Raw genomic sequence first — 25259 nt, 5'->3', positions numbered from 1 at the left:
GTTCCTATTATTCTATAAGTAAACTTTTTTAATACCTATAATGCAATAAGATAACCTTTCTAAGTTCCTATGATGCTATAAGAGAACTTTTGAAGTTCTTATGGTTGTCTATCTACATTCATATAAAATGTTTAATTACATTTCAAGTTTATTTACTGTTGGTACCATGTACATCAGATTTCTAAGTTACTGTATTAACTGAAATGGTTATGTTAAATTTACTCACTTTAATATTATGTCATTAAGTAAAATTTTACTTAATTTTATCCCATTAAAATTTACTTCGAAAAACTGTGCAAAAACTTAAATTTATGTAAAAATAAAAATGTATGTAAATCTTATTAGTCATATTTATTTTCAGTGTAGAACCAACACACTGATCAGAGGAACCTATAATAAAACATCAATAACTTTTTTTAATCTCCAAAAACAGGTAAACCTTCCCCAAATGCTATTAGTTAAGCTAGAAGTTAGGCCACTATAACAAAGAGCAATGATTTGATTTTGTTTTCACTTTTCTGGGAAATCAACCAACAAATTAATTCCTTATAGCTAGTAGCTAACAAACTGTAACAGGATAAAGTACTCTGACTTTGAAGCAGTACATACTTCATCTTTATAGAAACTTTGCTTTTAAATGTGTATTCATGGAAGACCAAGAGCACAGATAAAGTGCAGAAGGTTAATTTCAGATCTTCACATGAAGATGCTAAAAGCATGTTAATGCCGGATTTCAGCGGATATGACCTCAGATCAGGGTGAAGAGAGAGAGCAAGAAGAGAGGAGAAGCTCTGATCAGAGGACAGGAGGAACAAGGACAGGATGAATGAGAGAGAGTCTGGATGACGCTGGTCTCTCAACGTGCATTGGATTGAACCGCAGGGGTAAAAAACAACAACAACAAAAAACAAACAAACAAAAACAAAATCAATCGCTGATACCTGCACTGACCAAACATATTGATGGCTGACGAGATTAGCTGGAATCAATCTTACAAAGGCAAATGCAGTGGCAACGCTAATACTAAAACTGACGGTATTAATTCGTCAATTCGAGAAGTGATTTAATAAAAAAAATAAATTAATGAATAAATTGATAATTAATTCCTTCATTTTATTTTTAAGTGGCACTCCAAGGCAAAGTCCAAACCAATACATTTTTGGTTGACAACTCCGTTTTCAGTTTCGTATACTAAAGTCATCGTTTTCTAAAGTACGCAGTACTAGTCAGCGTTTTCCAAAATCCCTGTTTTCGGAGGAGTAAATCGTTGCTCCACTGTGGATGAGACATAGAAGTAGCAAAATAATTGTGAAAAATGTATTAAGGTGGACTTGGCCCTAATCTTTCATAAAACACATTGACCACGTTTACATGCACTTAAGCGGATTATTCCAGGGTTTTTACAGAAAGTGGCGATCTGAAACATCATGTATACGATAATGCCGATTTCCTTATGCCGTTTAAGGGATTAAGAGAGAGCGGTTTACTACACCTTGGTTTCTCCTGGAGAAAGCTGTTTATGTGGCCTTGTAAGAGCATACGCAGCGTTCTTTCAGGTTTTTGAAGAGTGAGCATGGGCGTGGAACAGACCGAATAACAAATGTCATAGGACAGAGACCAACAACATGTCAACACAACATTTCTGGGTGTACAGTGGGAAAAGCATATACACTATAAACTATACCCATTTATAAACACCACTGTAAAATATCGACGGTCCCTCACGTTCGCGTATATGCGCTCATACATTAAGGGAATCCCGGAGTTTTACGTAAAGGGAAACCCCACTATTATTGAAGTGCAATTCAGCTGCAGGTCACGATAGAAAGGTAAGGAAACAAACACAGCAACAGCTCGGGAATATATGGAAATAAAGCGAAGCAACAGAGAATAAAATAGTGAAGTCTTCCTTGGATACCATGTTTGTTATTTACACAAGCGTCGCGGGGTAATTATGTTGCTCTGGAGAAAGCTGCTTACTGACCGAGCCGCATGTATACAGGAGTAAAGAGTACGCCACTCATACATTACATGTAAACAAGAACGCTGCTTCCTCGCAATACGCCACTTTCTCGCAATTACCCGCTTTCTGGTGTCCATGTAAACGTACTGATTGACTAACGGCAGAACTAATCGACTAGTTGGTGCAAACTTTACTCTAAACTTTCAGTCATAAACTATGTTCTGTAGGCCAGCTAAACAAATCCCTGATCGCTTCCAGTGCACACATATTAATCTACCATTTCTACAAAAAACAGTGCTAATTAAACGGTGGTTCTTTTTTTAGTAGAACATATAACTGTGCTGATTGAAGATGCTCCAAAGGACAGTCATAAACACAGTTTGGAATGAGTCAGACCACCTCTCGTTTCAAATCTCTGCAAGCCGGTAATCAAAATCACTTCAAATCACCGGCAGTTAATGAAAGCTTGTTCTGTTTTTTTCTCATCTTTTAGCTCTCTGCCACTGACAGGGAGACAGCATGAAACAGAATAGAATCTTTATTTATCACCACATGACCACTGCAGATGGAATTCCTTTCCAAGGCTTTTACATGATGTCTCCATAGAACGGCAACCATAAACTTTTTAAAGAGACAGTCCCACTGCAGCAACACAGGGTTATGTGCCTTTAAAATTTTTTACACCTATAGCACTCACTTTATTATTACTATTTTCCATATATTTCAGATGCTTCAAGTAGTCACTCTTAGCCTTGATTAATTCTCTAAATCAACTAAATCTAAATCTGAAATGTCAGAATAATAGTAAAAAGAATTATTTATTTCAGCTTTTATTTCTTTCATCACATTCCCAGTGGGTCAGAAGTTTACATACAGTTTGTTAGTATTTGGTAGCATTGCCTTTAAATTGTTTAACTTGGGTCAAACATTTTGGTTATCTTTCCACAAGCTTCTCACAATAAGTTGCTTGAATTTTGGCCAATTCCTCCAGACAGAACCGGTATAACCGAGTTAAGTTTGTAGGCCTCCTTGCTCGCACATGCTTTTTCAGTTCTGCCCACAAATTTTCTATCGGACTGAGGGCAGGGCTTTGTGGTGGCCACTCCAATACCTTGACTTTGTTGTCCTTAAGCCATTTTGCCACAACTCTGGAGGTATGCTTGGGGTCATTGTCCATTTGGAAGACCCATTTGAGACCGAGCTTTAACTTCATGGCTGATGTCTTTAGATGTTGCTTCAATATATCCACATAATTTTCCTTCCTCGTGATGCCATCTATTTTGCGAAGTGCACCAGTCCCTCCTGCAGTAAAGCACCCCCACAACATGATGCTGCCACCCCCACACTTCACAGTTGGGATGGTGTTCTTCGGCTTGCAAGCCTCACCCTTTTTCCTCAAAACATAACGATGGTCATTGTGGCCAAACAGTTAAATTTTTGTTTCATCAGACCAGAGGACATTTCTCCAAAAAGTAAGATATTTGTCCCCATGTGCACTTGCAAACTGTAGTCTGGCTTTTTTATGGCAGTTTTAGAGCAGTGGCTTCTTCCTTGCTGAGCAGCCTTTCAGGTTATGTAGAGATAGGACTCGTTTTACTGTGGATATAGATACTTGTCTACCTGTTTCCTCCAGCATCTTCACAACGTCCTTTGCTGTTGTTCTGGGATTGATTTGCACTTTTCGCACCAGACTATGTTAATCTCTAGGAGACAGAATGTGTCTCCTTCCTGAGCAGTATGATGGCTGCGTGGTCCCATGATGTTTATACTTGCGTACTATTGTTTGTATAAATGAACGTGGTACCTTCAGGCATTTGGAAATTGCTCCCAAGGATGAACCAGACTTATGGAGGTCCACAATTTTTTTTTTCTGAGGTCTTGGTTGATTTCTTTTGATTTTCCCATGATGTCAAGCAAAGAAGTACTGAGTTTGAAGGTAGGCCAATACATCCACAGGTACACATCCAATTCAGTACACCTCCAATTGACTCCAATTAGCCTATCAGAAGCTAAATTAGCCTTGACATAATTTTCTGGAATTTTCCAAACTGCTTAAAGGCACAGTTAACTTAGTGTATGTAAACTTCTGACCCACTGGAATTGTGATATAGTCAATTAAAAGTGAAACAATCTGTCTGTAAACAATTGTTGGAAAAATTACTTGCGTCATGCACAAATTAGATGTCCTAAACGACTTGCCAAATCTATAGTTTGCTAATATGAAATCATAATAAAATGAAATGATTGTGGTTAAAAAGTGAGTTCTAATGACTTCAACCTAAGTGTAAGAAAACTTCTGACTTCAAATGATGGGCTGGTTTGAGTTTTTCTGTAACTGCTGATCTCCTGGGATTTTCACACACTGCACTGCTGCTAAATGATTGGCTGATTAGATAATCGCATGAATGATTGTTGGTGCCAGATGGGCTGGTCTGAGTATTTCTGTAAGTGTTGTTCTCCTGGGAATTTCACCCACAACAGTCTCTACAATTTACTCTGAATGGTGCCAAAAACAAAAAACATCCAGTGAGGGGCAGTTCTGTGGACAGAAATGCCTTGTTGATGAGAGAGGTCAACAGAAAATGGCCAGACTGGTTTGAACTGACAAAGTCTACAGTAACTCAGATAACCACTCTGTACTACTGCGGTGAGAAGAATGTGGCAAACAGGTAATTCAAAATATTTCATATAATATATAATGAACATACGGACTATATATTTATACATTTGGAATATACATTTGTAAATCCCAATACTTGGTTATAAAGCCAAATATGAATAAACAGTAATAAATCTGAATATATCAATAGAATTCTGAATATATAGTTATAAATCTGAATATACACTTGTAAATCTGAAAATATATTTGTATACCCTGAAAATAGTTTGAAAATTTTGAATGTAGAATTGTAAATTCGAATATATACTTGTGAATCTGAAAATATATTTATATATCCTGAAAATGTAGTTTGAAAAATTTGAATATATAATTGTAAATTCAAATATATAGTTATTAATCCAAATATGTATTTATAAATCTGAAAATATAGTTAATAATCCAAATATATACTTGATATACAGTATACTGGATTTCAAAACATGGCAAATTATCAAAACAAAAACGCTGCCCTAAATTTGATAGCTGCCCTATTATGATCATTAAAGTTAAATATGGAAAACGACTGTGTCTTTCAACATGTCCGAACATTAAGTTGTATTTATATATTCAAAATTAACATTTATATATTCAGATTTATAACTATACATTCAGAGATCCGTTTATATATTCAGGATTTATGACTATATATTTGGATTTACAACTATGTATTCAAATGTATAACTATTTATTCAGATTTACTATTATATACATTGTAAATAATAATAAAACAGGGATTACCAAAAAAGGTTACTGACCGCTGCCATAAAACCAACAAGCTATAGCCTACACTGTGTGATTTCTGACTAAAGAATATTCTAGACCTTGAGACCCTGGAAACAGAGAAACTCAGAGCTGACAGGCAGATACAACTTTAACAAGATGTCTGAATTGTTTGTCAAGACATCCAAAGTGTTTGTCAAAGCCGTTTTTGCTCCCCTGTCTCTCGCTCAAGGCTGTACTCTACCTGAGACACAGGTGCAACCAGCGGTAGGACATGCTGTCTAATGCTAACAAAAGCTGCATGTTTTTCAGTCCCATAGACCTGAGTCAGCCCTGATCCACACAAATAAAAACCCAAACCCAGCACATGCAAGCTTATCACATATTACTAACAAATGACACGAGCAACAACCCCCGCAACGATTTCTCATGTCCTCTCCGAGACATGCCTAGCCCCACGAGTGCTTCCTGTGAACCCTGCTGGGGCGTCTGTGCAGCGGACAAGATCAATAAACAAAATCCCAGCGATCCTTATGGACATCTGTTTGGACAGGTGTGCTGCCTTCACCTGACTAAGAGGGGCACGGAATGCTTCCCGACAATGGCCATCTCCAATATTTAGCACTGGATAAAATGGACTGCAGGGGCCAGATGGCGAAGAACAGTTTCGAATATAGCGATAAGTCACTTGAGGTTGTGCGTTAGAGTGATTTTACGATGGTTGTTAGGCATAATGCAAAGCTTAAAGGGATAGTTCACCTGGAAATTTTAATTCTATCATCATTTACACACCCTTATGTTGTTTCAAACCCATATGACTTTCCTCCATGAATCACAAAAGGAGATATTTTGAAGAATGTACTACCAGTAGTCGTTTTTTGCTATAAATTACACTGAATGGGGACTGGAGCTTTCAAGCTTAAAAAAAGGTGCAAAAGTACCATAAAAGTATTAAAAAAGTAGTCCATTGTGGTCATTGATTGTGGTCATTCTTCAACAATCCTCCTCCTGTGTTCCACAGAAAGGAGTTATATGGGTTTGGAACAACATGAAGGTGAGTAAATAACAAAATTTTCATTTTTGGCCAAACTATTACTTTTACTGTGGTAAAATCTCTGTAACACACAGCCTGGAGTGGTTTATTGTTTTTTTTATAACACAGTGGCAACAGCAACAAGGTAAAAGACACCAATGCTTAATAAATAATGAAATTAAAAACAATAATTAAAAAGGAGCAATAATAATTAGAACAATTAAAAAAATAATAGTTCATTAGTCAACTATACCTGTGTTGTAATGGTTTGTAGCAACTTGGCTCATTAATTTAAAACTCAATTGTTGGAGATGTGGGTTGGCAGGTCGTGTACGTGCTCCAACATGTTGCGTGGTGGTGATGGCGAGTTTGAGTCTGGCTTTCCGGGTGCTGTTTCCCCTCTTCTCACTATAGATTTGTGTCTCTTCTCTCACTATACCTGTCATAAAAAAAAAGAAAAAAAGGAAAAATAAGAATTGTTACACAATTATATTAGACTGAACGATAGATAGACAGAAAGACAGATAGAGATAGAATGATAAACAGATAGAATGATTGATAGACAGAGACAGACAGACAAAGAGATAAAACGATTGAACAATAGAATGATAGGACAGACAGAAAGATAGACAGACAGACAAATAAGACGAGAGTGAATGATAAATCGATAAACAGAACGAAAGAACAAACAGCTGAACAAACAAAGATCGATAGAATGAAAAAAAGAATAATAGATTTAAAGATAAAATGAATGAAATATACATAAAATGATCAAAAGATAGAACAAACAAACGAACAATAGATAGAGCAATCAATAGATTGATAAATAGAAAGAATGAACGAACGAGAGATAGAAAAATCAATAGATAGAATAATACGATAGAATGATCAACATAAACTAACAATCGATAGAAGGACTGACAGATCAAACAATCGATAGAACGATCGACAGATCAAATTAGGGCTAAAACGATTAGTCAACGTCAACGACAACGTCGACAATAAAAAAAAATTGTCGACAAAAATTTCCGTTGTCGAATAGTCGTTTAATCTCATTTAACGTAACGTGAGATCACATTAAACTCTAATGATGATGCGTGAGAGCAGCACTGCAGTTCACGCCTGACTGAGGAGAGAAAGAATTACACAGATCACAGTCCAGATGCACTCTAAACTTTCACAACTTCAGGTGATGTAGATCACAAAATATGAGGGAATTATACAAAAATACAAAATAAGTGAATACAGAAGCACTCCTGTTGTGGAATAAAGGTCATGTAAATAACTACAAACTCCGAAACTGGCATTTCTCTGTGCGGTCAGCGCCTCTTCTGTGAGTTGCGTGAATGTCCCGATCTAAGGGGGAGAGATTGAAACTACACCCGGCTGATGCACACTCTGTCGTGGGGACGCTCATCCCTTGAGCACACACACTTAATGCAGCTAGATTATAACGTGATGGCTCACAACTTATTGAATCATAATATATGTGTCATTGTGCATTTCTTATCATGAAGAAAATTGGCAATACACAGCTTTATTAATTAGAGAGTTTGTTTTTTTGTGAGTTAAAGATGGATTGAAGTGAACAGAAAGGTGAGAGAGTCTTCTCCCCATTATACACTGCAACAAAATAATGATTTTATGAAAATGACTTGTTTTACAATATAAATATCTAAAACTCCTTTAAAATAACATACATTTACTTTAGCAGCTACTGCAGAAGAAAACAAATTTATCTGAGAATGTTGAATATAATATTAAAAATACAAATATTTTAAAATATCTAAAAAATATAAAAGATATTTAGACTTGCTTTTAGAGAAAAGATCTTGAATATAAGTATATTTTGTCTTTACTGCACTCGCAGAAGTATAACCAAATGAAAAAATACACTTTCCTCTATTGATTCATTAACTATAATTACTAAAACTAAAATACAATAAAAAAAATAAAATAAAAAAAATAATAATAATAATAATAATAATTTGATAAAATAAAAGCTAAACTAAACTGACAATCCAAAATCATCTGAAACTAACTATTGTAAAACTAAAATGAAATGTAAATTGGAAAATAATACTAAAATAACAAAAAATGTAAGAGTGGAAAACAATAATAACCTTGCTGAGACACAGAGTGAAATTTGACATCAACATGAGGGACTTTCACAATCTTAAGGTACAGGAAGTTGGAGCGAATTAGATATGGTGGCGGGCCAAGTGTTAGATTCCAACAGCACGGTAAGAGCGCTCCCATGGCAACAAGATAAGATTGGTTTGCTTAGCCCTGGACAGGTCCGCTTATGCCCTAATGTGAGGAGACAACTTGCTGGAATTCATTTGTGTGTCAGAGAGGAGGGAAAAGTCAAGAAAATGTAATTTGGTGAAAAAAAAGCCATTTTCTTTATTTTTTTTCCCACGTCTGCACACAAATCCAAATCTCCAAGCTCAGCGGACACGAATCACAGCCTTGTCTCCGTCTGGAGTTAAACCAGACATGCAACACACTGAAGTCTCCAAAGAGAAAGCCATTTTATACGAGACACAAGGATGGAGAGAAAGAAACAGAGTGACAAAATTATATAATGGGTGACTGAGAAAGTGACAGAGTGACAGAGTAACGCATCTTTTTGGTAGATGTTATGTGAAGAAACGGCTGTCATTTTTAAGTTCTGCTGTAAAGACACACGACAGTCTCTGTCAAAATCCTTCAAACAAAAAAAAAATCAAGTTTTGAATACGTAAAAAAAAACAAAAAAAACAGCTTCCACATGAAAACTGTCTAAAGGCCATAAGTATTTCTTTAAATACTTTATAATACTTTTTTGTTCATTTTTGATCTTGAGAGACCAGAAATGAAAGGTTTACACTTAAATAGGCTGAAATACAATTTCCAAACATGTACTTCACAATTACAGTATGTAATTCACTTGTATGTACATGTTTGGTTGGTTTTACAGAGGATGTTACTTGAATTGGTGCTATTTTAGAGCATTTCTATCTTTATACTGTGGAAGGCTTTGTTTGGAAAATGTTAATAAAGCTTTATATTGTTACATATACTTTTGTTTTGTTTCCTAAGAAGGAAATAAATGCATTTTGACAGGAAAAGGAGTATATTTAGAGTCAAATTTCAACACTTTCTAAATCTGTGATTAATTGCAATTAACTACGAAAACATTATGCAATTAAATTGTGATAAAAAATTGAATTGACTGACAGCACTAATTATAACACATAAAACATGAAGTGTTATAATGCATTATACAATTTAAATTCAACTTGATTTTCATTCACAGCCAAATTTACCTCCGTACTGTGACATTTAGGGGTGGGGCTAAAAAATATGTCAATCAAAAAATTGTTTCAGAGGTGGAGCAAGGTTTTACATTTTGATTAAATAGTACAATATTACAATAACATAACATACGTCAATGAATCATTCATAATAGGACCAAAAATGCAAATTGGGTGAATTTTGATTGCATGAGGACTTAAAGGTCATTCTATAAACAGTTCAAGGAATTTTCAGCATTCAACACAAGGTAAAGGTGCGCTCAGTAATTTACTCCTAAAGAAATTAATAGTACTTTTAAAAAACATACGTATTAAAACCATGAACACTCACATGAGATGAAGACTCCTGTCATATCAGTAACCTTATAAAAGCTGTTTTATTCTACATGGAGAGGGTCCACACATGGGGGCTGCCACGTTAGAATCACATGACCAGCCGCTTAATACTTCTCACTTAATCTCAGTAACCATCCTGTTTATTGGACTTTTTCAGTCATTGATCAAATTAATCATGGCTGACTGTGAAAAGTGAATTTCTACAATGCCAACGTCCACTGAAAATGTGTTTGAATAATGCTGCATAAATGACACCAATGAATGCACCTTTAAGCTCAGTCTACAGCATTTGTGGCATAATGCTGAGTACCACAAAAGATCATTTCAAGTTGTCTTTCCTTTAAAAAAGCAAAAATCGAGGTTACAGTGAGGCACTTACAATGTAAGTGAATGGGGCAAATTTTTGGAAGGTTTAAAAAGGCAGAAATGTGAAGCTTATTATTATATAAATCACTTATATTTATTCTTCTGTTAAAACTCATGTAACATTTGAGCAGTAGGGCTGGGTATTGATACAGATTTCCCCGATTCAATTCAATTCTGATTCACAAGCTCTCGATTCAATTAGATTCAATATCGATTCATATGGGTTTATTTCAGTTATAATGTCCCTTTTGCTTACATATAAAAGAAATGATCTCCCAGCTAATTCTCTAAATTATCCAGGGGAACTTTTAACAAGGTACATTAGGAAAATGTTAAATTAACTATTATATTTTATTACTTTTTCATCATTTTGGTCACATTTTGGCTTTTTAAAAATGAACAAATAAATGCATTCAATCAATAAGATATTATATTTCATAGATTATTTGTGTTACATATTTATTGTTGAATTGCATAATTTGTACTATTTACACGTATTTACATTGATTTGTTGAACACGTGCTAAAACCGGTACTGTCTCTGTAACAAAAAAACAGCATTTCTGTAAACAGCACCTTTAAATGAGTGCATGTTAACTAGAGAGGCCTCGAATGGCTTTACCTCATCTGTGCAATGCATGATTTGATTTATGTTTTTTTTGTAGTTGTTTTTGATCAACAACTGACTGAAAATAACAGAAAGGGTATTAAAAGAGACATTATTCAGTGACAAATGGGTGCGTGGATCTCGAGTGGACATTACACGGAACAACTTTTACTCTCAACATGCTGTGAAAGGATCTCGCTGCTGAACACTTCACGACTAAACTACACAATTACTGGTGAGTGACATGTAAACATTTACCAGCCACTTGCCAACTATATTCACTTTAGTCGCATAGCGCGAAATTTGGTTGGGAATGCGAGTGATTTCCTCTCAGTAGTAGTGAAGGCTTGCGCACTGAGTGAAAGATCGATCTTGGGATTTAAAAATCGATATTGAGATCGTTCAAATAAAGATCGCAATTAATCGGAAAAACTATATTTTTACCCACCCCTATTAAGCAGTAAAGTTTTTTTAAATCAGCGTTTTTGACACCGATGTTACGTCATCATGGCAACAAAGTTGTAAAACTGTGTATAACTTTAAACATAAAAGGTTAGTAAGCGATTTTAACTCACTAAAATCCTGTTAAAATCCATATTGCTTAAGTTTTGTGGCAGTTTTGCCTTTAAACGTTTATGGATTGGCCCCATTCGCTTCCATTGTAAGTGCCTCACTGGAACCTAGATTTTTGGGGGGGTTTTTTTAAAGAAAAAGGACAAATGCTGTCGAAAACGCTTATCTTCTATTGTATAAAGGAATATTCCTTTAAGAGTTATAATGTATCATTACTATGGTTACAATGATTCACTAGAACAAACAACTGATCATGAGGGTCATTGTCTAGTAGAGGCTTCATAGACAGTGTGAAAAGGTTCCCTTTAGATTCAGTTCACTTCGACATTGCTATGGGGAAACTTACTTTCCTCCAGGACCTGGTTGAAACCCTTGTACAAAAACATGAATCTTTCTGATTGGCAATGGTGTTTGAGCCCGCCTCTTCAGGTGCGAACTTGGCTTATATTAAGCGGGCGCTCAATCACCATTACTTCAGATTTTTCTTCCTTCATGACAGGCCCAACCAGTCCTGGTTCCCAGAGATGATAGAATTGTTGAACGACCCCCTGTGGGAAATACCACTGAGGAGGAACCTCCTTTCTCAAGCCCATGGCACGATTTGGCATCCCCAGCCAGAGCTGTGGAACCTACATGTGTGGCCCCTGAACGGAGCATCCAGTCAGTACTGAACACCATTTTACAGGCTAGAGCGCCATCCACGAGACGTCTCTCTGCGCTAAAATGGTAGGTGTTTGCAAACTGGTGCTCTTCGTGTAACGAAGACCCAGTCAATTGTGTCATAGCTGAAATCCTTACATTCCTTCAAGAGCGATTAGATGCTGGTCTTACCCCATCAACGCTTAAGGTCTATGTAGCGACTATTTTGCCGTTTCATGCCCCAGAGGCGGGCTCCTCTATAGGCAGGCACGATCTGATAAAAAAAACTCCTTAGGGGAGCGAGGCGGTTGAACCCCCCTCGCCCCGCTACGGATCCGACTTGGGACCTAAATTTAGTGCTGAAAGCACTTACAAGCTCCCCGTTCGAACCATTGGAATCTGTTGAGTTGCGCATCCTTTCATTAAAGACCACACTTGTGTTAGGCTTGGCCTCGTTTAAACGGGTGGGTGACTTGCAGGCACTGTCAACTGACAGCTCATGTCTGGAGTTCAGACCAAACCTTTTAAAAGCCACGATTAAACCTAGAAAAGGCTACATGCCTAAGGTTTTATCAACACCCTTCAGGGCTCAGGTGGTCCGTTTGCAAGCATTCTATTCCCCACCTTTTAATTCAGATGAGGAACGGTCTATGCATTTGTTATGCCTTGTGCGGGCATTACACACATATTGTATGTTGAACGCACCCACCAGTTTCGGCTATCAGACCAGCTCTTTATTTGCCATGGAGGCCGCACAAAAGGCATGTCTGTCTCCAAACAAAGGATCTCGCACTGGATTGTCGATGCGCTTGCCCTTGCATATGAGTCGCAATGTGTAAATTGCCCTATTGGGGTCAAAGCGCATTCAACTAGAGGCATGGCATCATCATGGGCATGGACAAACGGTGTGTCCCTACAGGACATAATTTTGACAGCAGGATGGTCATCACTTAATACGTTCGCAAAGTTTTACAACCTGGATGTAACTTTCATTTCCTCTCAAGTCCCCTCTGTTTACAGCGCTAAGCCAGAAACCCTCTGTTATGAGTAGGCTGTAACTTGAATGTAGAGCTTTGGTTTTAATACCTACTCCAGAAAGTCACAAGCACTCCTTATAAACATAAAACCTCATTTTCCCAACTGTGATTGTGAAAGGGTTAATATTACACAACGGGTATTTTATAAAATCGCCAGATTATATTAATTCCCATCTGGTACTTCCATGTGGGTTATTTATTCAAAAATATACACACACACACACACACACACACACACGCTTAAAATATGTAATTCAAGTCATCAGCCTGCATGACTCTTTATACATATCTATGATTAAGTGTTATTTCTCGGGGAGTTTAACGTCACATAGTGGGGCGGGATGGGATTCTGTTCCCCATAGCAATGACAAGGTGAATTGAATCAAAAGGGAATGTCTCCAGTTACATATGTAACCTCTGTTTCCTGAGATGAATGGATTAAGACATTGCAAAAGCTGGCCGCACTACTACTTCAGACAAATGAGGTAAGAGTTACACCCTCTGTCCCTCAGTCAGAAAAATCTGAAGTAATGGTGATTGAGCGCCTGCTTATATAGGCCAAGTTCGCACTTGAAGGGGCAGGGCTCAAACACCATTGTCGATCAGAAAGATTGGTATTATTGTACAAGGGTTTCAACCAGGTCCAGGAGGAAAGTACCTTTCCCCATAGCAATGTCTCGTTCCCTTCATCTAAGGAAACCGAGGTTACATACGTAACCAGAGACGTTTACAAATGAGTTAATCATTGCAATTCAACAGTCTGTAATTGGTGGCGATAAGCGTCAACTCTAAATACGCCACATGCTATCTATATATATTTGTGGATTAAATGTTTAGCCGTATGTCAAGATGGAAATATGACAGATGGTTCATGTTTTCTCACACAGTTATACCAGACAAACTGCACACATGCTGCCTCTAAAGTTTGTTTGTATGTGCGCAAAGAAACAAATCCCACGTGGAATGTTCTGTAGCGCTTCAACAAGCCTGCTTGCATTCCAGCCCGTCGGTCAGGATACGATCTCTTACATTAAACACATCTGAGCCCCCTGCAGACAAAATCACTGATCATTTCTACACGAAAGGAATACAATTCCCCAGATGTGTTGACTTCTGGCTTCTCTTGTAACGTTGTTAAGAGTAAGGGGTAAATTCATCTACTAGGCAGGCTGCAGTCCAGAGCCAGTCGACACACTCCAGCATCTACTTCCTGCCAACAAACGTCTGGCTATAACTGGAAACACACTTGTTCTGAGACTGGGTCTAACTGAGGACAAGAGTTCAGCAAGAGTGCAGGAGACAGAGAAAGAGAGAGAGTATAGCTATCACTGTTGCTCATTATCAGGGATAGGGGTTTGACCCCAAAGAACCAACTCACTAAAATTAATCGGCATTCCTAAATATAAGGGAATCATTTATTTTAACCAGTTCTTTTACATGATCTGTCCAAAAGAACTGATTCACTTAGGCCTTAAAGTGATAGTTCATCCAAAAATTAAAATTCACTCATCCTTACTTTTGACTTTCTTTTTTCTGCTGAACACAAATGAAGATTTTTAGAAGTACATCTCAGCTCTGTAGGTCAATACAATGCAAGTAAATGGTGACCAGACCTTTGAATCTCCAAACATCAATTAAGTCAGCATAGAAGTTATCCATGAGACTCCAGTGGTCAAATTTAATGTCTTCCGTAACGATATGATAGGTGTGGGTGGGATACAGATCAACAGTTAAGTCCTTTCTTATCATTAATCTCCACATTCAATTCCACTAACATTTCTTTTTTTTTTTTTTTTTTTTTTTTTTTTTGGCAATTCGGATTCATCAAGCATATCGCCACCTATTGGGCGGGCTGGTCAAAGGTGGAGATGAATAGAAAAAAGCACTTAAATATTGATCTGTTTTTCACATACAACTATCACATCGCTTCAGAAGACATGGATTTAACCACTGGAGTTTTGTGGATTACTTTTATTCTACCTTTATGCGATTTTTGAAGATTCCAAGTTATGGTCACCATTCACTTGCACAATATGGACCTACAGAGCAGAGACATTCTTCTAAAAATCTTTGTTCTGCAGAAGAAAGAAATTCAGACACATCTGGGATGGAATGAGGGTGAGGAAATGATGAGAGATTTTTGGGTGAACTGTTCATTTAATGATTTACATTTTCCAGCATTATGTATGAGAGAGGATGGTTTAGATGAGTGTTTGATTACTTGCTTGGCACCGTTGCTGCGTTTGCAGTAGAATGTGACAAATGTAGCATTTTGTAACACGACTGCGCGACTCTTTGGAAAATGAAGCTCAAAAATAACTGAGCTACTGCCACACTACTGAAAAAATGTAGTTAAATTAGTAGCATCGATACATTTAGTTCACTACAACCCAACACTGTCTTTGAGGTCAACTATATGCTAGAGCACTTAAAAATGTTGACAAAATTCCATTTTAACAGATACTCACATTTAAAATTTACAACCTTTCTCTTCTAGGAAAAAAGACCAAAAATATCGATGACGTAACCTGCACTACACAGATTTTTGTCCAATGAATTGCTCTCTAGAATGAGAACAGGAGGCATGACTCACATTTTCTTCAGATGTCAAAATCTATTCATACAATTATCTCCTTACAAACTGCTAGGAAATTATACGGTTTCATTGAAAAAACTGCAAGCAAAAGGTGCCAAATTTGCTGAATTTGTAATTAAAATGCATGACTATATGCATATAATTCAGCTGCTTTGTCATGTCTCGGGATACTATGAGTGTGTGTGTTGAATTTGAGCCATGTTTAAAGCTCTGGACGCAACGGGCACAGACAGTGAACCGGAGTTCTTTCCGTTCGCCTGTGCCTGACATTACCCACAATCCCTGGAGAAGAGCGATGGACGGCAACGGTCTGCCAACAGGCGTGGCCTTCACTACCCAGCGTCCCATGCCACAAAAAACCATAGCAGGCAGAGAGAGAAAGAGAGGGAGAGAGATCAAATGCCCACTTCATGAACATCCATGGGCATGAATGCAAATAGATAAATAAACAAGTTAAAACGAATACGCTATACGAATGGGCAGATCAGTGGTTGGCAGCAATCCACAGATGAGACAGCTGGCTCTGATACCCTCCACAACCCTGGCAAAATACGCCCCCTTCTCAAGAGACCATGAGCGAGAGAGATAGAGAGAGATAGAAAGAGAGGGAGAGAGACAGAAAGAAGATAACAGCTATGTTTAAGATGACTTACTAATTAATACTGCGAACTATGTATACTGCCAACTATTTTTTTTCTTTCTTTGAATTATACAGATTCTTGGTGTTAGAATATATTGATTCATAGGGCCCTATTTTAAGAGCGCAAGCGTTAAGCATAGGGCAATACCTTAAGTCATAAGCGCAAAGTCAACGGGCATGGCCATGAAGTTATGAAGGTATTTTCGTGCAAGCATGCGCTAAGTCTAGGCGCAAGTGGGTCTGGCAAAATCGCCCGTGCAACGTGCAAAAAGGTGTGACAAATTGCAATTTAATTCTGAGGTTCTTCTACGGTTATTCCAGCGTCTGCGTCCTATTATATAGTCCATTCCCTCAAGCACCAACGACAGCACATTAATAAGAAGTTGGTAGTGTATATGGACTGTATGCAATGAATTAGAAGAATTAAAAATTACGTTCTTTTGTGCATTAACTGCGTCCTTGATGAATGTCAGGCATATTTCCATGACAGCGACATGCTCCTTTTATACGCATGGAAAATGTGATTCTCGTCAGAATTTGGATGTATGCTCTGTTAAATTAAGTAATTATTATTAATCATTTTCATCTACTGACACACAAATCATGGCTAGTATTTACAGTGATTGTTTCGGCTTGCACTTCACTTCTACCGGTCTATTCTGATTTTGTAAATGTATTTATCGAAACACAAAAAAATTTAACAAACTATTTCTAAATTCAAATTACACTTCAAACGAAACAAAAATATAATCAAAATAACGAAGTGGTAAAAAAAAAAACATTTTACTCTTTAACTTCTTCCACCAGCCCCTTTTGCAGTGACTTAAAAGTCATTCTCTGACAACAGGTAGAAAATTACTAGTAGGCTACAAATTAAATCATAGATACAATTGTAAATATACAAGAATAATAATACATATAAACAATCAAAATAATTGTAAAAATAAATCATGACCTCTAGAAAAGGCAACACAAATCTCATAATTTTTTGTTTCAATAAACGGCATCAACAGCGTTGGTCAGGAACATTATTTGATGTTCTGTACTTTCTTAATTTGGACATGAACTTTATTACCAATTGCTGGTAGAATCTCCAAACTGCAAATGCAGGAACTGAATTTGGACTTTGCGCTGAGTTAAGAGGTGGAATTCAAACGTCTTGGTGCAATGACATATTTCTCAGGAAAATAGCAAATTGCTCTTTGCGGCACTTCATTTACATACAATACACCCACAGTAGCGCAAACACTACCTCCCATGCCCACTTGCGCTGGCACGAAAATTGCACTTAGAATTAGCACTCTCATGAAAATTGGCACGTTCGTATGCGTAGCGCTGTGCTTTGCATGCTCATGAAAATAGAGCCCTTAGTGTTAAAATCAACACAGCAATGTAAGGTAAAATACTGCGATTCTTGATGTTAGAATATCGATATAGTATCTTGAGGTAAAATATTGTGATTCTTGGTGTATGAATATACACCACCGGCCAAAAGTTTTGAAACACTTGACTGAAATGTTTCTCATGATCTTAAAAATCTTTTGATCTGAAGGTGTATGCTTAAATGTTTGAAATTAGTTTTGTAGACAAAAATATAATTGTGCCACCATATTAATTTATTTCATTATAAAACTAAAATTTAATAAAAAAAAATTTTTTTAAATTGATGACTTGGACCAAAAAATAAAAGCAGCCAATAAGTGCCCAACATTGATGGGAACTCCTTCAATACTGTTTAAAAAGCATCCCAGGGTGATACCTCAAGAAGTTGGTTGAGAAAATGTCAAGAGTACATGTCTGCAAATTCTAGGAAAAGGGTGACTACTTTGAAGATGCTCAAATATAACACAGTTTTGATTTATCTTGGATTTTGTTTAGTCACAACATAATTCCCATAGTTCCAGTTATGTTATTCCATAGTTTTGATGACTTTACTATTATTCTAAAATGTGAAAAAAAAATTATAATAAAGAATGAGTAAGTGTTTCAAAACTTTTGACCGGTAGTGTTTATCCACTATCATGAGGTAAATTAATCCCAATATTTTGAAATCCACTCTTGGTGTAAGAACATCGATACAGTATCATGAAGTAAAATACTGCAATATTTGGAAATATACTGATTCTTGGTGTTACAATCAATACAACATCATCAGGTAAAATATCCCGATTCTTGGTGTTAGAATATCAATACAGCATCATGAGGTAAATATTGCGATTACTGTTGTAAGAATAATCGCTACAGCATCTTGAGGTAAAATATCGCACTATTTTGAAATATATTGTTTCTTGACATTAGAATAATCGATACAGCATTGTGAGGCAAAATATTGTGATTCTTGTTGTAAGAATATCGATACAGTATTGCGAGGTAATATATTGCAATATTTTGAAATATACTGATTCTTGGTGTTGAAATATTCATATAGTACTGTGAGGTACAATACTGCAATATTTTAAACATACAGTACTGTGAAAAAGTCTTAGGCACTTAAGATGTTTCACAAAAGCATTTGTCTTAAGATGGTTATTTATATCTTCAGCTTTAGTGTGTCAATAGGAAATATAAATGTTAGACTCCCAAACATTACTTTTGCTAATAGAAATGATTAGAATAGAAGAACAGGGAGCCCTGCAACAGATGTCATGGCCCCCACAGAGCCCCCCACTGAACATCAAGTCAGTCTGAGATTACATAAAGAGACAGAAGCAATTGAGACAGTCTAAATAGATAGAAGAACTGTGGTGAATTCTCCAAGAAGCTTTGTACATCCTATCTGCCAACAACCAAGAAAAACTGTGTTCAGGTGTACCTAGGAGAATTGGTGCTGTTTTAAAGGTAAAGATGGTCACACCGAATATTGATTTAGATTTTTTCTGTTTACTGGAATTTGTATGACATTAAGTGATAAATGAAAACTATCTGTGGCATTATTTTTGAAGACATCCTCACTATGCAACATTTTTCACAGATGCCTAAAACATTTGCACAGTACTTTATACAATCTTGATATTTTAATATCAATAACAGCATTGAGGTAAAATATCGCAATACTCTGAAATACATGGTGTTCGAATATTGATACAGTATTTTTATATAAAATATTCTGATTCTTAGAAATATCAATTTTCCCCCACCTCTAAGAGATTGAGAGAGACAGAAAATAGATAACATTTCTATGTCTCTCAGTCTCAGCTCCAAGACTAATTAACACTCCAGTGTGCACACACACACACACACACACACACACACCCGTATGCCGGGTCGGGCTAAGTGCGTGTGTAGGAGGTGAGGCGCAGTCAGCAGTGAGTGTCGAAAAGAGCCGCGGATGAGCACAGCCTCGTCTGGAGGTGACACAGTCTGGCGGGTGATAAAGAAGGATGGATGAGGGGACGGACACAACAGTTTGCGCGAGCCAAGAATACACCAGCCAATCAGGTCGCACACATACACGGCCACTTCCATTAATCACTTACACACTGATTTACGGTTGACTGATATTAAATATTTGTCTTTTCATCTATTTACTTGCTCTCGTAATAATTAATGAACTGCAGATAGTTCTAATTGCTTCATTGCTTTAAAATGAATCTCTTGCACAGGGTTAATGAGAGAGAGTGGTTTCAGCAAATTTATCGTAAAATATCAGAAAGCTAGAGCTTAAACCAGCAACCTAAAACCATTTAGAACACATTAACAAACCCAGCCAAACCCCAAAGTATTAAAAGAGTGTCAGCTAATGCTTGACCAAGAGTTTAAATCTAAGTACTAGTCATTTTAATCCCAGAAACGGAATACATCACAATACAGTTATTTATGTTGTAAATAATAGTTTATATATTGAGTGACCATGGGTAAGTCCTATTTTTGAGTAATTCAGTTAATTAAATACTTTATTTGGAACTCGATGGAGGGAAACCATAAGAAGTGAATTATTCATAAATTAATAATAGACTCATAATATACCAAGGAATCAAAACATTAAAACTATTATTATAAAACTCAGTCACAACTCTAAATTATGATCAGATAAGCCACATTCAAAGCCACTGTAAAAATAATTGGAATTTTAAACGAATGCCTTTAACTGTGATGTTAACGAAACTCTGCTTCACTTTAAACCCCTTAACAACAAGTTCTTCCTCATCTTATTTGGGACACATTCTGCTCTGCATTTTCGTTAACTGTTACCGTTAATACTGCCAAGTCCTCATTTTATAATATACAAATATTTGAAATGTAATTTGCCAATCCGTCCAAATCTCGCTTTGCTACTCCGAATGTCCCTAAATGCCCTGTGATGACATCACACGGCTTGTCATTTTCGGAGGTTTTGTATAGTGGTGGCAGCCGCAAAGGGTTTTGCCGCCTCTATCATTTAGACCCAGACTGCCCAGAGATTTGTGACATCACCATCAGACTGAGCCAATTAATTTAATCTCTTCTCCAATGTTCAAATATGAAAGAGCAGCCATCAAGAAGGGAGGACAGATTTTTACATCTTGCCACATTCCAGCATCTGCCCCGAAAAAATGCAATTACACGGCTATGAGCATGCAAGGAAAGAGAGATAGAAAGGCAGACACAGAGAGAAAGGGGGTGATCTGAAGGCTGCCCGGTTTGTGCCTCTGTTAATGGGTAAGTTGTTCTCTGGCTCTGAGAGGGTACAGCCCAGCTTTACGGGAACTTCAAAGCGACACACAACAGTCTCTCCATTTCTGCTTTGATTGCAGTACAACATCCAAACACACACCCACACACACTGACAGAAACATGCCCTGTACTGCAACAGAGTTTTAAAGCACTTCTAGAGATCATTCTTTTTCCTTTAAAGGGGCCATATTCCAAATTTTTCATGTAGACAATGTCTTTCTAGCAAGTCAGTCCACTGTCAGCCATCTTTGGAACGCTCTCAGGAGTCTATTCCCAGTTATGCCAGTGCAGCTCCTATCTACTTGATAGGAAAAGAATGAAATCTCCTAAACTGTTGGTCAAGATTATGATCAAAGGACATGTTTCAAATCGGCAGTAAAATCTGACAACACTGGTATCATTAATTGTGGTTCTTTGCCTCAGATTACGCTAAAAAACCCGCAATTTTCTCGGCTTGTATAGCTAATGCACATGCGCGTTGAGTTGATTGACAGGCGATGTCTGTATCTAAAAGGTGATTGGCTCTTTTACCTGTATGGCGGGACTCCCTTTCTACATTCGATGACCGTTGGCTGCTATTGGGCATTCCAATTTCTCCCATTCATTTCAATAGAAGTGGCCTATCTCTGAAAGTTGATTCGACGCATCCACTGTAGACAGGGTGTAAGTTTATGGGATTCGTTTTTTTTTTTTTTTTTTGATCACCCGCTGTCCAAAAAGAAAGAAAAAAAGTCTACAGATTAACAGTATCTTGGTTTTGTCAAGCCTACATAATTATGTTGAAAATCATGCAGATTATTGGAAAGAGGAGTGCTATTACTTTTCTAAGTGATTGAACTTATGTTTGCTTGGCTGTCGATAGAAAAGGCAAAAATGGAGGGACCCAAACCATACCTGGTGACCACAATATCATATATTTGGGGTTGGGCTTTTTTGACTAGGGCCAGTAGGCGACCACCTAGCAACTAGTGGTCAACCGATAAGGGTTTTTAATGGCCGATACCGATATCCAGAGAGCATAAAATTGCTAAAAAAAAAAAAAACCATTAATAAACTCTTATTTAGCATTATATTTACTCAATTTCACACAAAACTAAAAAATAATATTGTATTTTAAATGGTAGATAGCAGTTTCTTCAGATTTCCGCTTAGTCATCAAATTTTAGTAATTTATTTGCAAATGAAGAAATTGTTAATATATAAGGAGGGAGGAAATAACAGTACACATAGTAGTCCAGCAACCATGGATGGTATGTCCACATTAGCAAATGCATTTACTAAAAAAATACCGAATCAAACCAATTGTACATACAGTGCATAGTGAATAAGACATTTATTTATAGCACACGTGAAGCGCTTTTACCTCTGATATGCGGACCGTTTAAATGAGACTGTGTTGCACACCAGTCTATTACTGTAGTAACACGATGGCACGTAACAACAAAACAAACCATGACTGATCGTTTACTAGTCTCAGTCGCTTCACATGCAAGCAGGTTATTTTCGGAGCTTTCAAGAAAAACATCGGCCAAACAGGAAAATGTATCGGCCGATGCAGATAATGAAAAAAGTCAGAATATTGGCCGATTTATCGGCCTCTGCGATATATCGGTCGACCACTACTATCAACCACCCACAACACCCTGGTAACCACCTAGCAATCCCCTAGCAACTTCCCAAAACAAACTACCATCATGACGTTGACTTTGGCGTGGCCAAGCTCCTCATCCTTCAGAAAATGTCAAATGTAGTTTACAATGACCATATTCCACCATCTCTCCGACCCTAAGAATAACACTGAGTGTATTTGCTTCTGTATCTTTAAGACTTCTGTAAGTAAATGTGGGCAGTCATATGTTAATGGCTACATGTTAACTGTAACAAATTCTGAATGAGCAGTTAATGCAGCTTAATGGTCTGGGTAGAATTGATAGGGAGCTTTGCGTTGTGAAAGTCCACAGTACAAAAGTCTATAGTATATTAAGCTTTTTAATTTCAAAAGATAAAAAAAAAATTTAAAAAATTAAAAATAAAAACTGTTTTCCACAATATGAACCCTTAAAAAAAATACAAACTAATTTCTTCATCTAATCAGGATGCTTGAATGATTATAAAAGGCTTTTAAAGCAAATCTAAAGGCACGGCATGGCACAAACTACTGCCTCTCTCGAACTTAAGCAGTTTACTGAAGAAAAAAACATTAAAATGCAAGTTAAAACACGCCTGACTCTGGGGTCAGCATGGCTGCGAGTCGCAAGCCATTATCAGGACAAATGTGTCAAGAGTGTCAGATTAACGAGCCGTTTTTAGCTGCTTGCTGATAGAAACAAACATCGCAGTTGACTTCAGCCACGCGGGGCTAATCTGCTCTCGTTTCTGCCGTCAAGTTGAGCCACTGTGCATCTGGACAGAGGACTGACCAAATGACCATAAGCCAGACACAGAATATGAAACATCTGTTTCTACTCAGGACGTGGGGCATACCTCGCCAAACCATGCTGGTTTGCTGGTCTTAGTTGGTTTAAGATGATCTAGCTAGTCAAAACTGATCAGGCTGGCAAAGCTGGTCAGCAGCTGGTTTTTCTCAGTCATCCAGGAAACAAAAGTGGTGTTTATGGGTTCCCAGGCAGCTACAATGAATGATGAACAAAGAAACAATGAAACTACATTTACATTTATTAATTTAGCGGACGCTTAATCCAAAGTAATTTACAGTGAATTCAAGCTTTACATTTTATTAGAATGTGTGTTCCTTGGTAATCAAACCTGAGCCCTTTGCATTGTTAGCTAATTTTATCAAAAGATTTGCCAATTTTTTGCAAGACTCAAGGCATTGTATCTCTGAAAGAAATTAAAAAAAGGTTTTGTTTGAAGAACTTAGCAAGTACTTAGCAAGTAAACAAGATACCCTTGAGCACACCCTGTATAATCCACTTTGATTCAGAGGTATGTTTGTGAAAAAATGTGTACACATTACTTATAATAAGCAGAAAAGTGGACCAGTCTTTTTTGTTGATAATCAAAAGTGTGGCTCTAAGAGACTTCCTCGCCTGCGCCTCCCCTTCCTTCAGAGCTGGAGCTCTTAAAAAACGGCTTCCCTCTCGTTTTCGTGGACAGTTCAAGTCCGAGAGCAATGCTCTAGAGACAACTCTGATCCACTAGTCCGAACTTCCCCTTCCCGGAAAGAAAGAGTGTCTCTAGGGTGCTTAAACAGGCTGCGAGATAACAAATCCTATTTTTAGATTCTGCATTTGGAATTCTCAAAGCGAGTTCCACCCATGGTTCCCTGCTCACAAAGAAAGAACAGTCAGATTGCATCCACACACTAGACTGAATTTAAAAAACAGATGCAGGAGTTCACCTTCACAGCAGTGACACCAGAGGAGACAAAATACTTCAATCAACAGCTCTCTCTCTCTCAGTGACCTCCGTGAGCTGCTGGTATTATTTCACAGTGCCATATCCATTTCAGATAGGACACGGTGAGAGACACAGGGTTAGAGGGAGAGTGTATTTCCCTTTGAGAGCTGAGTGATGGAGTCTTTCAGAGAATTCAGAGACACAGAAGTAATTTTATGGATGAGGTCTGGACTGAAAAGTTGTGGTTTCCACTGTGCGGCCCTCTGGTGGTCCGTATAAGGTCCCTTTTAACCCTGTTACTATATCTGTCTACTGCCCTCCTGTTCTCATTTATAAGATACTTTTTCAACCCTGTTACTGCATCTATTTACCGCTCTCCAGAGGTACATATAAGAGCCTTTTCAACCCTGTTACTGCATCTGTTTCCTGCCCCGTTCACATTTATAAGATACTTTTTCAACCCTGTTACTGCATCTGTTTCCTGCCCCATTCACATTTATAAGATACTTTTTCAACCCTGTTACTGCATCTGTTTACCACCCCCCAGAGGTATATATACTGTAAGATCATTTTCAACCCTATTACTGCATCTGTTTACTGGCCTTCTTTGGTCCATGTAAGAGCCTTTTCAAGCCTGTTACTGCATCTGTTAAACGCCCTCTTGTTCACATGTATAGACGAATCTGCCCGATTCCAGCCTTGCTGAAGCACCCCCAGATCATCAATGATCCTCCACCTGGTTGTCTAATGGTTAGATGGAGACCTGGAGAGGCCTTCAA

The 25259-nt window shown here is 37.4% G+C and overlaps 1 protein-coding gene across 1 annotated transcript in view; it reads right to left on the bottom strand.

Moving 5' to 3' along the window:
* The window catches only part of LOC127436245 (plexin-B2-like), a 223914-nt gene that overhangs the window by 112343 nt on the left and 86312 nt on the right, over positions 1–25259 (bottom strand). Inside the window, exon 2 of the mRNA XM_051690282.1 lies at positions 6629–6814. Within this exon, the coding sequence (XP_051546242.1) occupies positions 6629–6662 (34 nt within the window). The 5' untranslated portion in view covers positions 6663–6814. The remainder of the gene's footprint in view (positions 1–6628; positions 6815–25259) is intronic.

The sequence above is a fragment of the Myxocyprinus asiaticus genome, chromosome 46 (assembly GCF_019703515.2).
Source record: "Myxocyprinus asiaticus isolate MX2 ecotype Aquarium Trade chromosome 46, UBuf_Myxa_2, whole genome shotgun sequence".
Classification (NCBI taxonomy): Eukaryota; Metazoa; Chordata; class Actinopteri; order Cypriniformes; family Catostomidae; genus Myxocyprinus; species Myxocyprinus asiaticus.
Note: the sequence above shows the minus strand (reverse complement) of the source record. Positions and strands in the feature narration are given on the sequence as shown.